The sequence below is a fragment of the Acomys russatus genome, chromosome 30, assembly GCF_903995435.1.
Source record: "Acomys russatus chromosome 30, mAcoRus1.1, whole genome shotgun sequence".
NCBI classification, from domain to species: domain Eukaryota; kingdom Metazoa; phylum Chordata; class Mammalia; order Rodentia; family Muridae; genus Acomys; species Acomys russatus.
This window is the reverse complement of record NC_067166.1, coordinates 13,654,747-13,674,409: the sequence shown is the minus strand read 5'-3', so window position 1 is coordinate 13,674,409 and position 19,663 is coordinate 13,654,747. Positions and strand designations below refer to the sequence as shown.

General features: G+C 44.0%; 1 protein-coding gene across 2 annotated transcripts in view; it reads left to right on the top strand.

Moving 5' to 3' along the window:
- The window catches only part of Msh3 (mutS homolog 3), a 121,813-nt gene that overhangs the window by 50,331 nt on the left and 51,819 nt on the right, over positions 1-19,663 (top strand). For both annotated transcript variants that reach the window (XM_051172245.1, XM_051172244.1), the window contains exons 13-16: positions 6,394-6,526; positions 13,132-13,319; positions 13,918-14,086; positions 19,214-19,278. In XM_051172245.1, coding sequence (XP_051028202.1) covers positions 6,394-6,526; positions 13,132-13,319; positions 13,918-14,086; positions 19,214-19,278 — 555 coding nt within the window. The remainder of the gene's footprint in view (positions 1-6,393; positions 6,527-13,131; positions 13,320-13,917; positions 14,087-19,213; positions 19,279-19,663) is intronic.

The window sequence follows — 19,663 nt, the reverse complement described above, 5'->3', positions numbered from 1 at the left end:
TAAGTGGCTTTTATTTTGGCAAGCTCATGTGTCTGGAGTATTAATCACTGTGTGTCTAGTTTATTACCCTGGCTTAAATGACGAGGTAATAGAACGTTAAATATTTCCGTTCATTTAATATTAAGTTTATATTAGTAGAACTAAATGTCACTTTTAACTCTCTAGAACTACTTAAAATTGACATTACCAGGAGACTTTATTAATTCCCCATGGTTTCCCCCACTCCGTGCCAACACTGGGCTGAGTGTCAGTTGTTCTCATATACTGGAGGGAGGCGTGTGGGGTGCATGGCTGAGGGCTGTGAGTGATTGCTAGGGACCTCACACCTGTGCCCTTTGACGATGAATTCGAAGTGTGACAACTACTGCCAAGACAAAAGTGAACCTAGGGGGATGTGGCTAGTGTCTGCCCCACCGGTGTGTGCGGGTTTCCAGCCCCTCTGGCCTGCACAGGGCCAGGAACGTGGGGCTCTCTTCTGTGTTGTTCAGAATCAGTGCCTTTGTGAGATGTGGACCAATTGTGATGACCCGGCATAGGCAGCAGAAAAGCCAAGAGGGGCAGAACATTTTTCTGTTTCGTGGTCCTCTGGATTTATCCTTCTTCATTCTTATTGATAGGTTATCTCAACCTATCAGTGAGCCAATAAAACGCCATTATATGAGCCAATTCAAGCCAAATTAGAGTATATCAATTCAGGTTTACTGGGGGCAGCTCTTGGGCTGGTTCATCAGTCCCAAGGGAGGGAGGGGGCCAGGGAAGTCACCATTGCAGAGGGAGACAGAAAAGCTGGAGGCAGAGAGAGAAAGTATGCCCACAGAGAAGGAGGAGAAAAGAAATGCAGGGCTGGAAAGTTCAGGGTAGAGGGCTGGGTATGCCAGCCACACCCTGTAGCAGGGAGGGACTGTGGGATGCTGGGAGAACCTGGAGGCCTGGTCTGCTTCGGTTAAAAAGGCACCTCAGCCGCTTGTCCCGGGTCTGAATCCCAACAGTTTATGCTTTTACTGGTGGGGATTTTCCTCAAAGTGCTAGAGGTGGACTTCCTGGTTTGTGGCTTTTGTAAAAGGACTTCTCTGTGTGAGAGAACTGCTGCTTTATTACAACAACAACTACTACTAGTTACTGAAACTGTCCGTTTCTTTCCATTCCAAAGCTCCTCAGGCTCTGTCCTTCGCTAGTGCTTGCCTTGGTTTCTGGAGCAGCTTTCTAACTGATCCTCCGCCACCAGCCTGGCTTCTCAATTTAGTGTCACAGCTGCTGTGTGGCCTGCCTTGCTTTTATTTTAGGCTACAGAGCTGCTCTGGCCTGCCTACGGCCACACTTCCCAGGTCGCTTTCCTCTAGTCGTTTATGATTCTTTATCTAGAACAGTGGTAACCCCAGGAAGTCCTCCCTGACCCCTGAAAGGAATTCTATTTAAAAACAACAAGGGAGACAGAGAGGGGGAGGCAGGGGGTGGAGAAGAGGGTAAAAACAATAGCCCCAATTCTTTCTTTTTTACAACAGACTCGTAAAACTAGATGCCCCTCTGTGTGTTCCATTGTACCTGGATCATAACACATTTATAATTCATTTTTATCATATCATTGTTAATTTAAAAAAGGTTTCCTTTTGTTTTTACTAATACAGTGTGAGTTCATTATGGACAAGGTTTGAAAAGCATATACTTAACAGTTACAGCCCTGACACCTTCCACCTTCTACATTGGTATGTTCCAAGCACTCCATGATTGTTCATTAGCTGACGGTGTGTGTGAAAGAACTCTGTGTTCCTAGAACATGGCTACTTAAAAAAATTATTTATTTTACTTTGTATATTAATGGTGTGTATGTGTGTGTATGTGCATGCGCACGTGCGTGCGTGTGTGCATGGGTGCGTGTGAGACCTAGCTACTGTGGGTGCCACTGTTCCCTAGCTTTGGGTTCCGAATGTTGTATGACTGGAGACAGAGAGCCAGGCAGAGGCATGCATAGCCGTCTTCTCGCTCAGCTCCTCACTATGGGTGTGACGAGGTGCCTCAAGTTTCTGCCACCTTGGTTTCCCACACTGCTGCACAGTCACCTGGAGTTGTCTGCCACATGAGGTTTTCTCCCCTGTCTTGCTTTTGTCAGGGTGGCTTATCACAATGACAGCAAAGAAAACTAAGACATCTTTATCAATTATCTGTCTGGAAATGTGCTTCCTGCCGATTGTCACACTTACCCAGCCGCTCTCATTGATTGAACACGCAGAGTGATTCCCATGGCTTTCATACTGCTTTATTATAATTTCTTGAAAGGTCTTGTAATTACTTCAATTAAAAAAAATCTCCAAATTATGTGAATTATTTTATTTTTAAGACTTTGAAGTCACTCTTTGTCATTGGCATTTTCATCTGCACACAGGGGATACAATGGAATTATTGCTACTTAGTGTTGACAGATCTAGGCTAAGCAGTAGCGCACACCCGTTTACTGTCCCCCTGCCCACACAGGCATCTGTAATTACTAGTAGCATATGTTCTCAACACAGCTCCTCCCCAGTCTCAGCACAGTACTTCAGATCACGGCTAGCTGCCAGTCTTCATGTTGGACACTCCAAGTCTGGCTCTTCTTCTTTCTTCACTTACTTTACAGGAAATACACGTTTTTGTAGGTAGTCCTTAAGGTCTGTCTGTAATTATTCCCAAATTTTCTTTTAGGATGTGGTTTCTCCCACCCCCACCCCTACCCTCACTACTCCACCCCCAACTTGGTTTTTCAAGACAGGGTTTTTCTGTGCAGCCCTGGATGGCCCAGAAGTTTCTCTGTAAGCCAGGCTGGCCTCAAGCTCAGAGCTCTGCCTGTCTCTGCCTCCCCAGTGCTGGGATTAAAGACGTGCGCCACCATGCCTGAGCCACATGCTATTCTCCGTGTAGCTAATGAGAAGGACTGATGACAGCGTCAGTTAGTACTAGGCGACTGGTTATTGTGTTGTAGGCATGGCCCTAAGTACTTAGCTTATAGTACTGAATTCTTGCGATAGCACTAAATGTTAGAGCCATTGCTGTTCCACATTTTATAGCTGGGAAAACTAGGGCGAGGCTAAGCAATAAATGGCAGGGCCTGGATGAGACCCAAGCTACTTTCCTCTGACTTCAAATTCTCACGCTTCGAGCTGGAAGAGGCCGAGTTAATACCACAGAGATTCACAATGAGCATTGTACTTTCCTTGTGCTGACACCAGGCTAGACCAAAAGCTGCTTGCTGTGTGGTTTTTCAGATTGAAATCAACATAGTGTAATATTTCTAGTCTCTTAAGGAATTTATGGTCTTGTGTCTATTAATGTTCCCTGGCAGGATTCATAAAGCTGGCTTATATTTTTATTCAAGTCATTTGCTATTATCTTTCTATATTCAAAAAAACCTTTAATTTTGAGACAGTAGCGATCTGTGTGGGTTGTCTTATATGTTCACAGATGGCCTTCTTTTATCTGCCCTCAGACCATCTGTAGCATCAACCTCATCTGATCCAATTGGTGTCATCTTTCATTTTTGCAGGGATGAGTTATTGAAGTAAAACTTCATATTTATGTAGCATTTTGGGTAAATGTTAGAGTAAAACATTGATTTATTTTATCACAACAGCCCTCTGCAAAACAGCTTTAATTTTTTTTCCCCAGCTCATTTTGACTTACTTTGTATGTAGCCTTGGGAATCAAGTAGAATTGAAGTAAATAACTGTTTATTGTGCACCCCATGGTATTCTGTGACCCTGGAGTTGTGGGGTGCTAGTGTAGTGACACCATGGAATGGCATGACTTTGTAGGGTGGGTGGGTAGGCAATAACGAAGGTAACAGTTCCACTAAGCTAAACTGCAAACTCATCCAGGCAGGACTCTGAGGTCGGGTGCGCCCTTCACATCAGTGTGGTAGCCGTGTAGACCAGCCGCTAACTCAGTATTATTATTAAGTTTATTTTATTTTATGTACATGAGTGTCTTGCTTGCATGTATATGTGCCCGGTGCCTGCAAAGATCAAAAGAAATCCCCTGGCACTGTGTGCACACAGAGGTTCCATCCCTCACAGATCAGCACTGAGGAAACATCCAAGGTAATCTCTTCAAAGGAAGAGATTGATGTGTAACCTATTTTCTGGTCAGAAGGCTGGGAATGGATGTGGTCCATAGCCTAGGTGGCCTGTGCTATCTGTAGGGACAGGCCACATCTTGCTCCCCCAGGTTCTTATGTTTATCTCAGTCATCCTTTCCAGACCCTTAACCTGAGCAGTTTTTCCCCCCTCAGTCAGTATATAGACCTCACTATTATGGGAAATGTCACATGTGCTTTATAAACAGAAGCAGAGGTGGTTTGTAGCCTGGTGACCTTTGCACTATCTGTGTGACTGAGACCATAGCAGGTCCTTCCCCAGACCCTTAAGATGTCACATGGCGTCAGTCTGTAGAACCCATCTTTATGACGCAGGACACAAGCACGGTACAAAAGAGTTTTGATGCTGTCGGAGTTGAGTTAGTTATCACCAAGATTTCCCCCAAACTGTGTTCTACCTAAATATACCGAAAATAAACTGCCTGGTGTCAGGCTAAGTGTGCATCACCACTGGTTACTGAGTTGTGTTGAACCAGACTTCCTTCTTGCCTCATGTGAATCGACATCCTGCTGGCCTTGATGGTTGCAGAGACACCCCCCACCTCCACAAAACACACACCTGGGGCTGAAGTTAGGAACAGTTGTGAGCCAGCGTCTGAGTGCTGGGAAGAGAACCCAATCTTCTGTCAGATCAGCAAGTGCTCTTAAGCACAGAGCCGTCTATCTCTAGTTCCTCACCATGTTTATTTAGTGCCTGAGGCCTTGGATCCACTAAAATCTTTCATTCTTTTATCCACTGGCATATTCATTTAAATTGTACTTTATGCACCAGACATGTGCACTTGCCACTGTCTTCAGTATCACGGATGGCCTTTATATCCAGTTTAGCCCTGCAGCCTATAGGGCTATAGGGACTCGGTGGGCCACAGTTCATTGAGGGTACATTTAGCCAATCAGTTCTCCATTTTAAGTTGATGTGGCTGTCACACATATTCCCAAGTGACTTACATCACTCAGGGTCTGTTACCATTGACAAAGTCCCGCAGCCTTACTTTCCTGTGTCTTCTGATGGCACAATCTCCACACTTTATTTTGCTGCTCCTCCATCTTTGATTAGGCTCAGCTTCTGCCAACACATGCTCCTTCAACAGCAGCTACACCATAACCGAGTCATCTTACTCTCAGGGGAGGCCTGTGGGCCATGATAGCAAACACATCCCAAGTCCCAGTGCCTGAACTTCTTTGGCAGCATATGTGGAAGTGGAGCATATTGCGTTCTAGTCATGAACCCAGGCAGATGGAGTCATCTTGTGGCTAGTAGCAGGGCGTTAAGGCAAGTCAGAAAGACTGGTAAGAAAGGTTGCACAGGTGGGTTTTCATCAGCCAGGCCATAGAGGTGGCACGTATCATTCTGTCCTCATTTCATTGAGTATAACTGGGGTACATGGTCGGGCTGGATCTCAGAGGAGACTTGTTGGGGTACAGAGGTCCTTGCACTCACAGAGAAGCACTAAGAGAACCACGAATGTTCATCATGCAGGGGCGTCTCCCCAACAGAGGAGATGAAACCAAATACCTGCGTTCCACCCAGGAAGCCAAGAGTGAATTTTATGAATGACTTGGTGACCTTTCTGCTACCTGTGGAGGCAGCCCCTACTCACCTTTTACTATAGAAGCAGACCTCACCCGGATTCCCCAGAATGGTTATTGCAGACTCTTCCCTCCCTAGACCATCCCCCCCCCCCTTCTTAGGGGAGATGCCACATGCATTTTATGGCCTGCTGACCTCTATGCCTCTGGACAGAGACCGCACTAGAGTCCAGGCCTTTTAGCTATAGAGCCCACCGTCACTGTCACACGTATTCTGTGAAAGAGTTTCTATGCAGTTACACCTCACCTAGAAGTGGACTGATCGGGCTGACTGTTGCCTAGACACCTTTTCCCAAATTGTACAGTGTTTTAAATGTGCTGACAATGAACCGCCTGGCATTAGATTCCCTGAAGTCTGATCCAGGCTGACAAAGTCAGTCTGCATTGGGCTTTCGATCTTATCTTTGTGGGGTTTGCGTCCCTGTCTGACTGCAGCAGGGAGTCTCCCTCAGAGACAGGAAACTACACTCTGTTTATCTGCTGCCTGAGCCATGCGTCACTCTTCACTAGTGACTTTCCATGTATGGTACCTGTGTGTTGAGCCAGTTAGTAGGAGGAGGCAGGGAAGGATGGGATGAAAGCATCTTCCTTGGACTCTCATAGTCTTCGGCATTAAAGTGGACGATGTCTATCCTCTGAATCCCTAACAACCGCTCGTTGCTGTTACTCTGTTTTCACAGGGACATAAATGCCCGACTTGATGCTATATCTGATATTCTCCATTCAGAATCCAGTGTGTTTGATCAGATAGAAACCCATCTGCGTAAGTTACCTGACATCGAGAGAGGACTCTGTAGCATCTATCATAAGAAAGTAAGTGGTGAAAATCTAACCCCCTGAGACTCACAGTGTTCCTTAACATAAGGATGCTATGTCCTGAAGGAAATCGTGTGAGAAATCAGCTGTAGCCCCAGGGATTTTAATTGTACAGATTAAGTTGTTTGCATTTCAGTATTTGTGTTTACAAAAAGTTTTCTCACTTCTTGAAACTACAGCACCATATTCGGAAGTCCTTCTTTTAAAAGCCAAGATGCTGTGATATATCTTGCAAGTGCAGACCGTTGTCAAAATGAGAAACTTTGACTTGTGACTTTGAAAAAGAGAACCCTTAATTTAAAAAAAAAAAAAAATTTTTTTTTCCAAGACAGGGTTTCTCTGTGTAGCCTTGGCTGTCCTGGACTCACTTTGTAGACCAGGCTGGCCTTGACCTCACAGTCATCTGCCTGCCTCTGCCTCCCGAGTGCTGGGATTAAAGGTGTGCGCCACCACACCTGGCACTGAAATTGTTTTTTTAATTTTTCTAATCTTTGACCTAAGCAGAGCGAAAATCTTTTTCCATCTTTTCACCCCGAGGTGATGTTTATCCTTGATGCTGAGATGTATTCCTTGGATGGAGCAGAAAGATAGATCTTGTTTTAAAATCCTTTCTGTCAGTCTGTGTCTTTTTACTGGGGGAATTGAGACATTCATGTTGAGAGTTATCAGTGAGCAACGTTTGTGGACTCGTGTTATTTTGTTATGGTGGTGTATCATCCCCACCTTTTTGATTTGCTGGTTTTGTTTTGTTTTTTGCTCGTTTTATATTATTCATTCCTTTCCTTCTAGTGTCTTGTCGGGCTGGACTTGTAGATAGATACTGCTTAAATTTGGTTTTATCATTTAATGTCTTCTTCATTTATTATGATTAAAAGTTTTGCTGAGTATAGTAGTCTGGGCTGGTGTCTATGATATCTTAAGTCCTAAGAACACCTGTCCAGGCCCTTCTGGCTTTAGAGGCTCAGTTGAGAAGTCAGGTGTTATTCTAATATGTCTGCCTTTATTTGTTATTTGGTCTTTTCCCCTTGATTTTTTTTTTTTTTTTTTTGTTCTCTATGCCTAGTGTTTTATTATATGCCAAGGGGATTTTATTTTCTGGTATATTTTGTGTTCTATGTGCTTCTTGTGCCTTGTTAGGCACCTTCTTCTTTAGATTGGGGAGACTTTCTTCTGTGACTTTTTGAAAATATTTTTTGTGCCTTTGAGCTGTAGTAGGGTGGCTGTGCTTTAGTCAGGACATATTGTCCTGGCTGTTACTGTGTTTCCATGCTGTCATTCCCACATATACATTTGGGATGATTGTAAATCTAGGTGTTGCTATCTGGTTGTCTTTGTTGGGTGGGTGTTTTGTTCCTTGGCTTCTGTTGCCCTCTCTGATTCTTAGGAGAGTGTTGTTGTCAGCTGTAGGCTGCCTTGTAGGGAGTGCTTTTGAGATCCGGTCAGTGTGGGCGGCACTGTGATCTAGGTATTGGGAGCCGACACTTAAGGATGAAGATGAGGTAGAAGGGGGTGCTGAGGTTGGCCACTGGAAGGAGGAAAGCAGGGTGTGCCACCAGGAGCTGTGCAGTTCCCTGGGAATAAGGACAGAGAGGAAGGAGAGACCACATGAGGCAGTCTTCTCCAGTGCTGCGACATGAGGCTGGGGGGTTGGATTTGGAGGAGGAGAGGGAGTGTGACATCACCCACCCACATCCCTGGCCTGCTTGGCTGGTGGGCTCCCAGGAAATGCCTATGGGAGTTTGCTGGTGAGGAAGGCTGTAGGAGGTCTGTGTGGTCCTCTAGAGGACCTCTGAAGCAGAGGTTCCAGCAAGGAGTCTGCTGCAGAGTGGGATGAGACTAGGGGATTGGATTTGGAGCAGAGGAGGGAGAGTGACATCTGAAGCAGGCCTACTTGCTTCCCTCTTGGTGTGGCAGGAGTGGTTGGAGGGGCTGGAGGCTTCTCAGAGAATGCCTGAGGGAGCTGGGGGCTGAGGTAGAGGGATGGGGTGCTGCGAGGGGCTGAAGGAGGAGTTGGGAGTGCTCTACTGGAGATGGGGCCAGAGGGGTGGCTGCTTTAATTGTATTTACTTTCCTCCATCAGACCTACCCTTCCCTAGCCACACAGCTTTGTGTGTGTGTGTGTGTGTGTGTGTGTGTGTATGTATTTATAGCCATCAAGTCCAATTTGAGCTGCCCATCTACTTTGGAATATCTGGCATTCTCCTGGGCCTTGGTTGACCTAACAAGAGTCACACCCTTAAAGAAAAGGACCCCCAACTCTCTCAGCAGCTAACACTGGCCAATAGCTCCTCAATTAGGGGTGGGACTTCCTGCCTATTTTCCTTCTCTACGCTGGCACTTACGTCTGGCTTGAGTCTCCTCAGGTCTTGTATGTGTTGTCACAAACACCATTGGTATTACGTAGGAATTGATCAAGGCAATGTGGAAATAAAAGAGAATAAACAGACCTTCTATGGGAACAGATCGTCTTTTAATAAGAACAGTGAGAGCTGGGGTCTTTCTGAGCGAACAGGGACCGTGCATGTGCTCATGGCGTAGGGTGTCTGGGGTCTTGTGGCCAAAGGGAGTTCTTGAGGTGGTAGTGTTCATCTATAAGTGTGTCCTCTTGCAATCTCAAAGTTGTAATTACCAGCCAAGGCTGGTGTGACGTTATCAGGAGGACGGATGCTCCTCTTGGGTGATGCTGGGGCGGGCATTTCTTAGTTGCTGAGACCACACCATCTAATGGGCTCCCTTGCCAGGGGCTTTCTTGTTCCTATACTGTCAGCCCCGCTTGATTTGGGAGGCTACATTGTTTCTTTCGTCTTGCTCAGTAGCTTCCTGGACTTTGGCGGCCTGCCGGTGTTAGTAGTGAATCAATGTTTCTGTTAGAGTTGCTTAGCCACCTTTGACTTTTGGCTGTTAGCCTTTGATGAGTTCATCTGTACAGTTTACCCTGTTATGTCTGAGAATATTGTCCCAGTGTAGCCATCTACCACCTCAGGCTCTTACAGACTTTCCGCCTCCTGTTCTGAAATGATCCTGAGCCTTGGGAGGAGAGGTGTGATGGCGCTTTCCTACTGCGAGGAAATTATACATAATGTGCTGCGTGGCCCTGCTCTGATTGCGTAATGTTGTATAATACAATGCTATTTAATGAAAGTGTCTCTGGCTTTCCATTGCTGTGAAGAGACACCATAACCACAGCAGCTCTTATGGGAAAGCATTAATTGGGGCTGGCTTACAGTTCAGAGTGTCACTGGGCCTGCCTTGAGTTTCTGAAACCCCCAAGCCCATCCACAGTGACACACCTACTCCAACAAAGTCACATATGCCAATAGTCCATTCCCTATGAACCTATGGGGGTCATTTTCATTCAAACCACCACAGAGGGCTGGTAACTTACTAGCATATGACAGAATTTGTTCTTAAAACCAGCATCTTGACTATATTTTAGTCACTGTGTCTTTTGAATGCTACCATGTTTAATGTGTTTTTCTCAACTACCATTGCAATTTTTTTGTCTGGTTGGCTCTTCACAAACTTTATTTACATTTTACTTTTTTCCAAATGGAAATTGATTATATATTTAATACGAATTAAGTAGGACAGCTTTTATATGTCCAAATTTTAGTGTGGCCAATTTTCATTTTTAATACTTTTCTTTCCTGGGAAATTTTACCAGAATGATAAGTACTGCCTTTGAGGATATTTGCGGTACGGTACCCAGGAGGACTTACATAATTGTTCCCTGTGCTTCAGTTAAATTAGAAACAGAATACAAACCAGATTTGGTAATTTCAGTCCTGAGGAGGGAGGTGCATGAGTTGGTTGTGCTCAGTAGAGTCAGCCATAGCCTGGCGCACTCTGTGTCGCTTTGCTGGCAGTGCTAGTGGCGGTGTTGATACTGGGGGACTGTGTGCTTGGCTCTTCAGTACTGCAGGGAGCTGCAAAGCCAGGTGTTATTTTGTATGCTTGGCCGGATGCCTGGTGGTCAATGCTGATCCCCTTCTCCAGTCAGCTCATCTCCAGGCACCTTGCCTTAACTATTTGAAAGGGTTCATTGACAGATGTCAGAAGTTTGTTTGTTTTATCTTTTTCTCTGAAGAAAAACGAAAGTAGAATAGATTTTGTTTGAGCTGTTAATCAAAAGAGCAAGGTCAAAGTGTCGGCATGGAGGGGGCAACAGCTTGTCAGGCTGTGCTGATTTCTTGGCCACCTCACTGCCTTTCTTTAAACTTCACGTTGCTGTTTGCCTCTCAGAAGGTTATGCATCTCTTAAGGTTTCTGAACTCTAGAAAAGGATCAACGTGCCGCCCAAGACGCCTTCCGCGGTGCAAGACGCCTTCTAACCCTGGATTTCTGATTGTATTTTACTGGGAGAACCAGTGACTTACTCGGAAGCTGTTCCTAGAGCTGCTTTAGTGTCTCACTGGAGCGAGGCTTGAGATTAGTTTCAAAAGTGAAGAACAGAAGCACACTGTTGACAAACCAACTTTATAAAGCCCGAATGCTTTACACCACATCTTTTCTTAGCTGGCTCTTGATCTCACAATCAGTGCACACCATTTATTAGTTTACTTTAGTTTTTGTTTGTAAGCAGCAGCTGCTCAGGTTTTGTTCATGGCCCCGTTAGTTTAGTTTTTAATTCTTGGTGCATTGCTCCAAGCTTCTGCTCTTTGTACCAATGATGAGTGATATCCTGGGTACAGATCTTGCCCCGTCTGTGGAGGTCATAGATGGAAGCGGGCAGCCTGGGCCTGTGGCTATAGAATGTTCATGGAGGTGCTAGTGATGGAAGACCCCAAGTGGGCTTAATGTGGTAAATGTAAATATTTCTTTTTTTCCTGTTTTTTTGTTTGTTTATTTGTTGTTGTTTTTGTTGTCTTTTGAAACAAGATTTCTCTGTATAGTCTTGGCTGTCCTGGACTCCCTTTGTAGATCAGGCTGGCCTCGAACTCACAGAGATCCACCTGCCTCTGCCTCCCCGAGTGCTGGACTTACAGGCATGCACCACAGCGCCCGGCTAATAATTCTTTTTATATTAAAACTTCACATTCAAATCTGAGAAAATTGGGTTATAGGAGCCCATATTAGGTTTGGTAATACATTTAAGGATAAAGATGTTCCACTGATGTTGAGTGAAGAGGGTTGGCAGTCTTGTGTGTGAACGGTTTTCTAGCCAGGCTGAGGTCAAGCCACATGCTGCACATGGACCTTAGGCTCTGACCTTCCCGTGCTGAGTCTTGTGGTGGGTCTGTTCTCTGAAGCACAAGAGGCACACTTTTTATTAACCTGTTTTCTTTAGTTCACTTCTTCCTGTACCCACTTGCTTCCAATGTCTAACACTGGTGGAATTTTTAACTTGGTTGTTTTTTGTTTGGTTATTAGATTGGTCTCTCCTGTCTCCAACTTTTCTTCTTGAAAAATAGGCTGATAATGACTGTGGCAAGTACTTCACAAGTGGCCTGTCTTTTGTACATCTCAGGAGTAAGAAGATAATAATTTCTTTCCTATTAAGAGGTTCAGGCAACCAGGCGCCATGGAGCACACCTGTAATCCCAGCACTAGAGAGGCAGAGGCAGAGGCAGGTGGATCTTTGTGAGTTCAAGGCCAGCCTGGTCTACAAAGCAAGTCCAGGACAGCCAAGGCTACACAGAGAAACCCTTGTCTTGAAAAACCAAAACCAAAACCAAAATAAAAAAAGAACCACCTTATCAATAGCTATGAGGACTGCCCATTGGCTCTTCAAAAAAAGCTAAGCTTCTACTGCTAGTATAAGGTATTTGTTTTACATCTTGGGTGACATGGTTATTAAAATGCAGGTCTTTGACATTTTAACAAATGACAAATACTGCCTTGTAGGTGTGTGTGTGTGTTGTTGGTCACAACTATTAGGCTTGCCCAAAGATGGAGTCACTTAGGACACCAAGGTGGATGACCTGTGGGACCCAGCCCCGCAGGGGAAATGGGAATTGGATGTTCTGTGCTTCTCAGAAGCCTGCTTCTCCCTTATCCAAGCAGAGCAGTTTGACTGCAGCCTCCTGCCATCCCAACAGGCAGAGCCTCCAGCACCCCTTGAAAATAACTTACACCCACACCCCCCACCCCCACAGTCCTTTCTGCCTGTAGATCCTTTTCCTTAACAGTCTCCTGCCAACTAAAACCACCCTATAAAACCCAAGCTGTCCCTTCAGGCAGAGCTTCTCTCCCCTTTCCTGGAGTAGCCCTCCTCATCTGGATCTCTCCTGAAAACACACAACAGTCTGTGCCCCAGAAATCATGCCTGGCCTCCTGGCCTCAGTGAGCCAGGATTAAACAGTTGGATTCAAGTGACCTGCAGAAAAGGAGTCTGTCTCTTTTCTCTCTAATCTGGACTCTTTCAGATGCTTCCGGGTGTTCTCTTATCTACAATAAAAACCTGCCCCCTAAAGTCAGAGTGGCCATTTCAGTGGTTTTTTTACTGCACCCTGGTTTAGAGGCCTGGACTCTATTCAGCTCACACTGACCTTGAGCTTACCGAGACCCTCCATGTCAGCCTCCTGAACTGTTGGGATCACAGATGTGAGCCACCACATCTAGCTCTTTATGCTGTTTACATTAAAAACTATTTCCGTCTCTAGTGCTCTACCCAGGAGTTCTTCTTGATTGTCAAAAGCCTGTGTCACCTGAAGTCAGAGCTTCAGGCATTAATGCCTGCTGTTAATTCCCACGTCCAGTCAGACTTACTTCGAACACTCGTCTTGGAGATTCCTGAGCTCCTTGGTCCAGTGGAACAGTACTTAAGGATTCTGAATGAACAAGCTGCCAAGTAAGTGCAGACCTCCACTTCCGCCCGCCAGCAGCCGCCAGCCAGTGTGTCTGCTATTTGGTGTGTGAAGTTGCTTGAGTTTATGCTATTGGAAGTAATTATAGTTGTTTAAACTCAGGAAGTTCACGTCTGGGACAGATGAGGTACTTCCCCAGGTCAGGTGATAAAGGATAAAGCTCTCCTAGAGCGAGGTAGTGGCAGTTTATAACTGAAAAGCAGGTGGCTTTTGTCTCATCTTTTAGGTACGCACAGGTGATTGTTCTTGTATTTAGAATCTGCAGGTGTCCTTCTAATGGTGTATAGTTTTATGGTGTATCTCACAGGGAGCTGAGTTTACATTTGTTGTATTTCCTGACTAGGCAAATGACACGTCAGTTTTATCTCTTGCTTTCACCATATGAATTGTGAATAAAGTAAAAAGGATTGTGTCAATCCTCACAAGTTAAGGAATGTTCCCATAAATATTCATTGGCAAAGCCGGAGTCAGGACAACATTTTCCTGAGTTCCAGTCTGTTGGTGTTTCATCATTCCACCGAGTGGATAACTGGTCTAATTAATATGCTTCAATATATGTATCTGCATTTTTCATATTTCTAGAGTTGGTGATAAAACTGAATTATTCAAAGACCTCTCTGACTTTCCTTTAATAAAAAAGAGGAAAAATGAAATTCAAGAAGTCATTCACAGTATCCAAATGCATTTACAAGAATTACGAAAAATATTAAGACTTCCTTCTTTACAATATGTGACTGTATCAGGACAAGAGGTAATGTCAACATACTTTTACTTTACATCTGCTTGTCTGGAGTAGATATAATAAATAAAATCTGTGGATAGGTCGTTGTAAGCAAGGGTACAGAGAAACTCCTGATCTAGCCTGCTCCATGGGCAGAAAGGAAGACTTATTGCCATTTAAACTGCCAAGGTCAGTTTCAGGGCAGAGCGAAGAACAAAACGATGGAAAAGCAGCAGATGGCATATGACAGTGAGTAGGGTGGGGATCTGAGCCGGAACAGGTGTCCTGGTCCATCCAGGACCTCGTGCCCTTGCTGAAGGTGACCTTTGGGGAAAGGTTACAGGAGGTTATTGGAGGATAAAAGGGGGTTCCTGGACCACCTGTTTACCTGACAACAATCCTTCTGCTTACCTGGGCAGAGAGCAGAGTCCTTCTGTTTAGGACAGTGCCACCAGCACTGCCATTGGAGACAGAGGAAGGCTTTGGACTTGACATTTGTACTTTTCACCTTTGCAAACCCTCTACTGACTTGAGGCCACCTCTTTACTTTTGTAGTCACAGGACTGAGTTCCTAAAGCTGGGTCTGTGTGTACAATAAACTTCAAATTCACAAAGAGCTTCTGGTCACCTCTTGGGTGAGAATAGCCTGGCTACATTTTCAAACCATATGTCTTAATATTTTCATTGCTTTGTGTCTTTTAGCAGATGATTGACAACTATGTAGCTATTTGAAATAAGAAATTACAATGAGCAATAATGTGCTTACCAAAATGCTCAAGACCGTTACATTTAGTAGATTTAACCATTAACTTAAGTTAGCCCATCCGTCTTCTGGCTCTCCACAGACATCTCACAAAGCCTGGTTCCCTCAGAGCTCTGCACAACAGAACAAAATAATTTTGAGTATTTATACGGACATTGACTATTTAATTGTATCGCTTGTTTCCACCACGTGCTTATGATTACTTGTAACGTAAATGCCACTATTCTGGTTCATTGGTGAAATTCAAGTGCTTGCAATTGTTTTAATGCAATTACTAAGATACATAGTAGAAGAGTTGCTTTCAGGTGTTGTGGTGGGAAAACTGAGTGTAAATGCCGGTTTGATCACATACATGGTCATGATTATGACGAGCCCCTGTGTTGTGAGATTATTGACAGGAACATACACATGAAATACATGCACGTACCTTCTCATCGTACTATTTACCAATGTCATCCGTGAGGTAGGGGAAACTCCTGTTCAATGTGATTTTATGCCCTCCCGCTCTGTCTCTGTATATTTCTGTACACATGGTCTTTACACTAAGTTTTAAAAACTCATTGACATAGACCATACAGAGCATGATGGACAGATAAATGTGCCAGCGTTTGGACAACAGTCTTTTTACCTCTGCTCCTGGATTTTACATACACACTAGCATGCTAAGCCTTGTTATATGTTGCTTCCTTAAGTATTAGTTTGCAAGAAAGTCATGAAAGAAGACGCTTACTGCTGTGGTGGTCATATTTCATGACAGCAATGAACTACCTCTTAACCTTAACCAGGTATGGATATGGGGTGATAATTAGATTTCAGGCAGCATTGTCACTATTATTATTCTTAAAAGAAAAGGGAGGCAATACTGAGAATAATCTTTAGGAAAGCTTTGTTTATCCTCAGCATATATCTTATCCAGATAACTATTTTGTGTGTTAGGTCCAAAGGGAAACCCCTCAAGCATCCCAAAAGGGCAGGCCACTGCCTTGGTCTGTAGTGAGAATCTTGGCTCAGCTCAAGCCCGACTGTGGGGATTCTGGCAGAGAGATAAAGTTCTCTTTCGTCATTCCACAGGAACCTGTGAAGTGTGTTTGTCTGCCAAGAAGAGCCTTTTCCCTTATTGACAAGTACCTGTGGTGCATATCCTCCCACTCCGCCCTACTCTCAACCCCAACCCTAAACTTCCAGCCCAGTTCACAGGATCCCCTCCCTAACCCTGCAGGGACTGGCTCCCGCTCTTCTCCCTACCCTGCCCCTTGCCTGTGTGCCCTTTACTCCCTGCTCCCGAAAGGTGGCCATGGCTGCTTGCACTCCCCTAGAGCCCTCTGGCTGTTCTTTCTCCAACCCATGAGCCTGTCAGATTTTATGGCTTCTCTGTGCCCTTGCTTGCAGTATGTCTATCTCTCTGTTAAGTTTTCTAAGTAAGAAAAATGTAATGTTATTAAGGGGAAGTGATAAGAAAGCTATGGAGAGGAGAAATAGACTACATGTGATGCTGAGGAAGCAGGAGCCAGTTGAAGGGCTGCAGCCAGCCTGGCAGTGAGGATATGACTGCAGCCTAGCAACTAGGAGGTAGGAGAGTCAAATTCAGTGTTACTAGTGGGTGTTCCAAGAGTTCAAGACCAACCAGGATTACATCTATACAAAATCAAAACAAACAGTGGGAACGATTATCAGTAAACCTAATACTAGCCTAGGCAGGCTGTAATATAGTCTGACATTTAACCAAGACAGAAGTAGGTCCTGGGAGAGTGATATGAGCCTGTAGTAAATGACTCAAGGCAGAACTCGTGTGTTAACATCGGGTGGTGGAGTTGGCCCCTGCAGAGCAGGGCATTGCTCTGAGAACTCGCAGAGCTTTCTAGGACGTGCATTATTTTTTTCCAGCGGCTTTTCTTTGGCAGTAGAACTCATAAACAAAGGGCCTGCCTGCTCATTCTTAGGGTGTTTGGGAAAGGAAATAGCTGGAAAGAAGATTTCCTGTCCTGGGTCTCGTGCAGCAGCGTGAGGCTGTGCTGAAGAACTTACACTAAACCCTGACTCCTGTTGTACCTCCCGTTCTTCACCCTGTAAACACACTGACTGGATGGAGCAGTGGAGGTCCCTAGGTGGGCCTTTGATAGCTGCACACTGGTTCTCGTGGCAGACCTTGGGTTTTTTGTTTTTTGTTTTTTTTTTAATGAGCTTTTCAAATGTTCACTGTCCCCAAGCCACAAACTCCCATGGGCTAAGATGTTTTCTTCCTGTAGCCTTGAAATTTGATATTTGCCTTTGACATAGCTCCTCTTGGAATTATTTCATAAAATGCCAATGTGCCTTCTCAGAGCATTTTAAACCCAAGAATTACTTAGTATAGTTAGTAATTTTTATTTTTTTCAATCAATAATATGTAAGTTTTGGCTTGTTTCTAGTTAATTTGTATAACTGCAGGGACATTTTTAGACTGCTAACTTTTTAAAAGACACATTTTATTTTTTAATGATTGTATCTTTATTTTATGTGCATTGGTGTTTTCCCTGCATGTATGTCTGTGTGAGGGTGCCAGGTTCTCTGGAACTGGAGTTACAGACAGTTGTGAGCTGCCATGTGGGTGCTGGGAATTGAACCTAGGTCTGCTAGAAGAACAGCCAGTGTTCTTAGCCACTGACCCATCTCTCTAGCTCTAGACTGTTAATTCTTAACTGTAGAATTTAGTATGGCAGATTTGAAACTGTATTAATCAATTTTTATATATGAAGATATCATTAGCTTCAAAATTTGTGTTTGGTATGAAAATGAATAAACATTAACCATTAATGTGCAAACTACAGTATTTTTCATTGTAAAAAAATAAATCAAAGACGTGACAAATATAAAGTTATATGCATATTATAAAACAGACAAATGAAAAACTCTATGAAACCATCACAGAATTAATTAATTAACTCAAGAGGTTTTGGGTTTAATTGTATATAGTGTAGGGTTTTTGAAAACGTAGCTGAACAGAACACAGATTTGTGCATGTATGCATTCGTGTGTGTGTGTGTGTGTGTGTGTGTGTGATAATATGTGCTGGTGAGCACAGAGAGGACACATCTTTGACTCCAGCTACAAGTCTGGTGTGGTAGAAGTTAACTTCCTTTACTTCCGGTTCATGACAGGTTCATATACAGAAGGAGCATGGCTGGGTGTATGAAGGTAGTCTTACTTTCAGGCTCAGGGAATATTGCAGAAGAGGGAGTGGAAAGAATATAAGAGCCTAAAAATAAGAAGGGCTGCAGTGCTGTCTTCTGGATAGTGGAGCTCATAAGGCCCCTAGCCTTCTTACTGAACAGTGGAAGGTGATGGCTTCTGTGAGAGGGACCAAACAGCAAACCCTTTATGCTCTCAAGTGTAGTTCCAAACATGTGGCCAAACAGATGGTTTTGGTTAAAACAAAACAAAACAAAACAAAAAGATTATAGGAAGAGGACCTGTAAGAAGGATCGGAAGATGATGGGTGAGAGAGAGATAAATGGGTGTGGAGTAGTAAACAGAATGTGTCAAATATATGTGTGAAATTGTCAAAGAACAAATTTAATCAACAGAACCCAGTGATTTTTGAAAAGGTAGAATTGCTGTAAAGGAAAACGTCTGTTCTCATAAGAAAAGAAATATCGTCGTGTTGCAGAAGTCAGAGCTGTCTTCCTGTCTTATATGAAAAATATTCCAAAAGCCCTATTCTGTTTAGGTTTGGGGAGCATGTATCTCAAACTAGTAGAACAAAATAATTGAACATTTTATAGTCTTTATATGTACAATCGGGAGTTGATTCTTTGCATAATAGCCCTCGCTGCACAAGCAGGAGGACCTCAGTTCTGCCCCGGGCACCTATGCAGAAAGCCAAAGGATGGCTGCCTTTGTATGCACCCGTAACTTCTGCCCTGAAGCAGGGTGAGGGGAGGAAACAGCAGATCTCCAAGGCTCGCTGCTAGCCAGTCTAGCTGAAAGTGTCCCAGGTCCAGTGAGAGACCCAGGAAGTGGACAGAGAGAGTGACAGGGCAGGCCACCCAACCAGTGTTTTCCTCTGCCTCCAGAGTTGTATACTTGGGCGGTTTCTCTCTCTCTCTGTCTCTCTGTCTCTCTCTCTCTGTCTCTCTCTCTCTCTCTCTCTCTCTCTCTCACTCACACACACACACACACACACACACTTTAAACTTAATCTTACTGAATAACAGAATTCTTAAAGATACATGGATAGTAATGAATAAAAGAGATTATTAGAAAACACCAACACTCCCCAAGAATAATACTGGTTTTATTTTAAATGTTTACTAACAATAATGTTTACTAAAGTGTCAGAGCACAGATTGCAAGAAGCCTATACCATGGTTGGCTGCCTGTTTAAATAGCTCACTGTTCATTTGCATTTATTTTAGTTTATGATTGAAATAAAGAACTCGGCTGTATCTTGCATCCCTGCTGATTGGGTGAAGGTTGGAAGGTAAGTTTAAGGCCTTTTGCACTTGTAGCGTGAATTGTGGCAGGTGTGTCTGTGCTCACAGGCCAGTGCCAGCCACACTCTTGAAGCAAAAGTACTTCTCTTCCTTTGATTTTCTTATGGACTTTGGATCCAAGAGATGATTTTCTTTAGTTGTTTTTGTCTTTCATTTAAAAACATTTTGAAGAACATATTTTAATATGCCTAATATGTTGTCAGTTACACTCTTGCCCCATGGCTGTGGATACACAGGGAGAAATTAAGCCTTTAGGAAGATGAATGCAGTTGTTTGAGCTTTTTGATGAATGATTCACCTGACATTTCTTCTAGGAAGCTGAAATTTCATTTTCTACTTCACTGAGCTTCATGTTTCTTTTTCCTCAGTGTT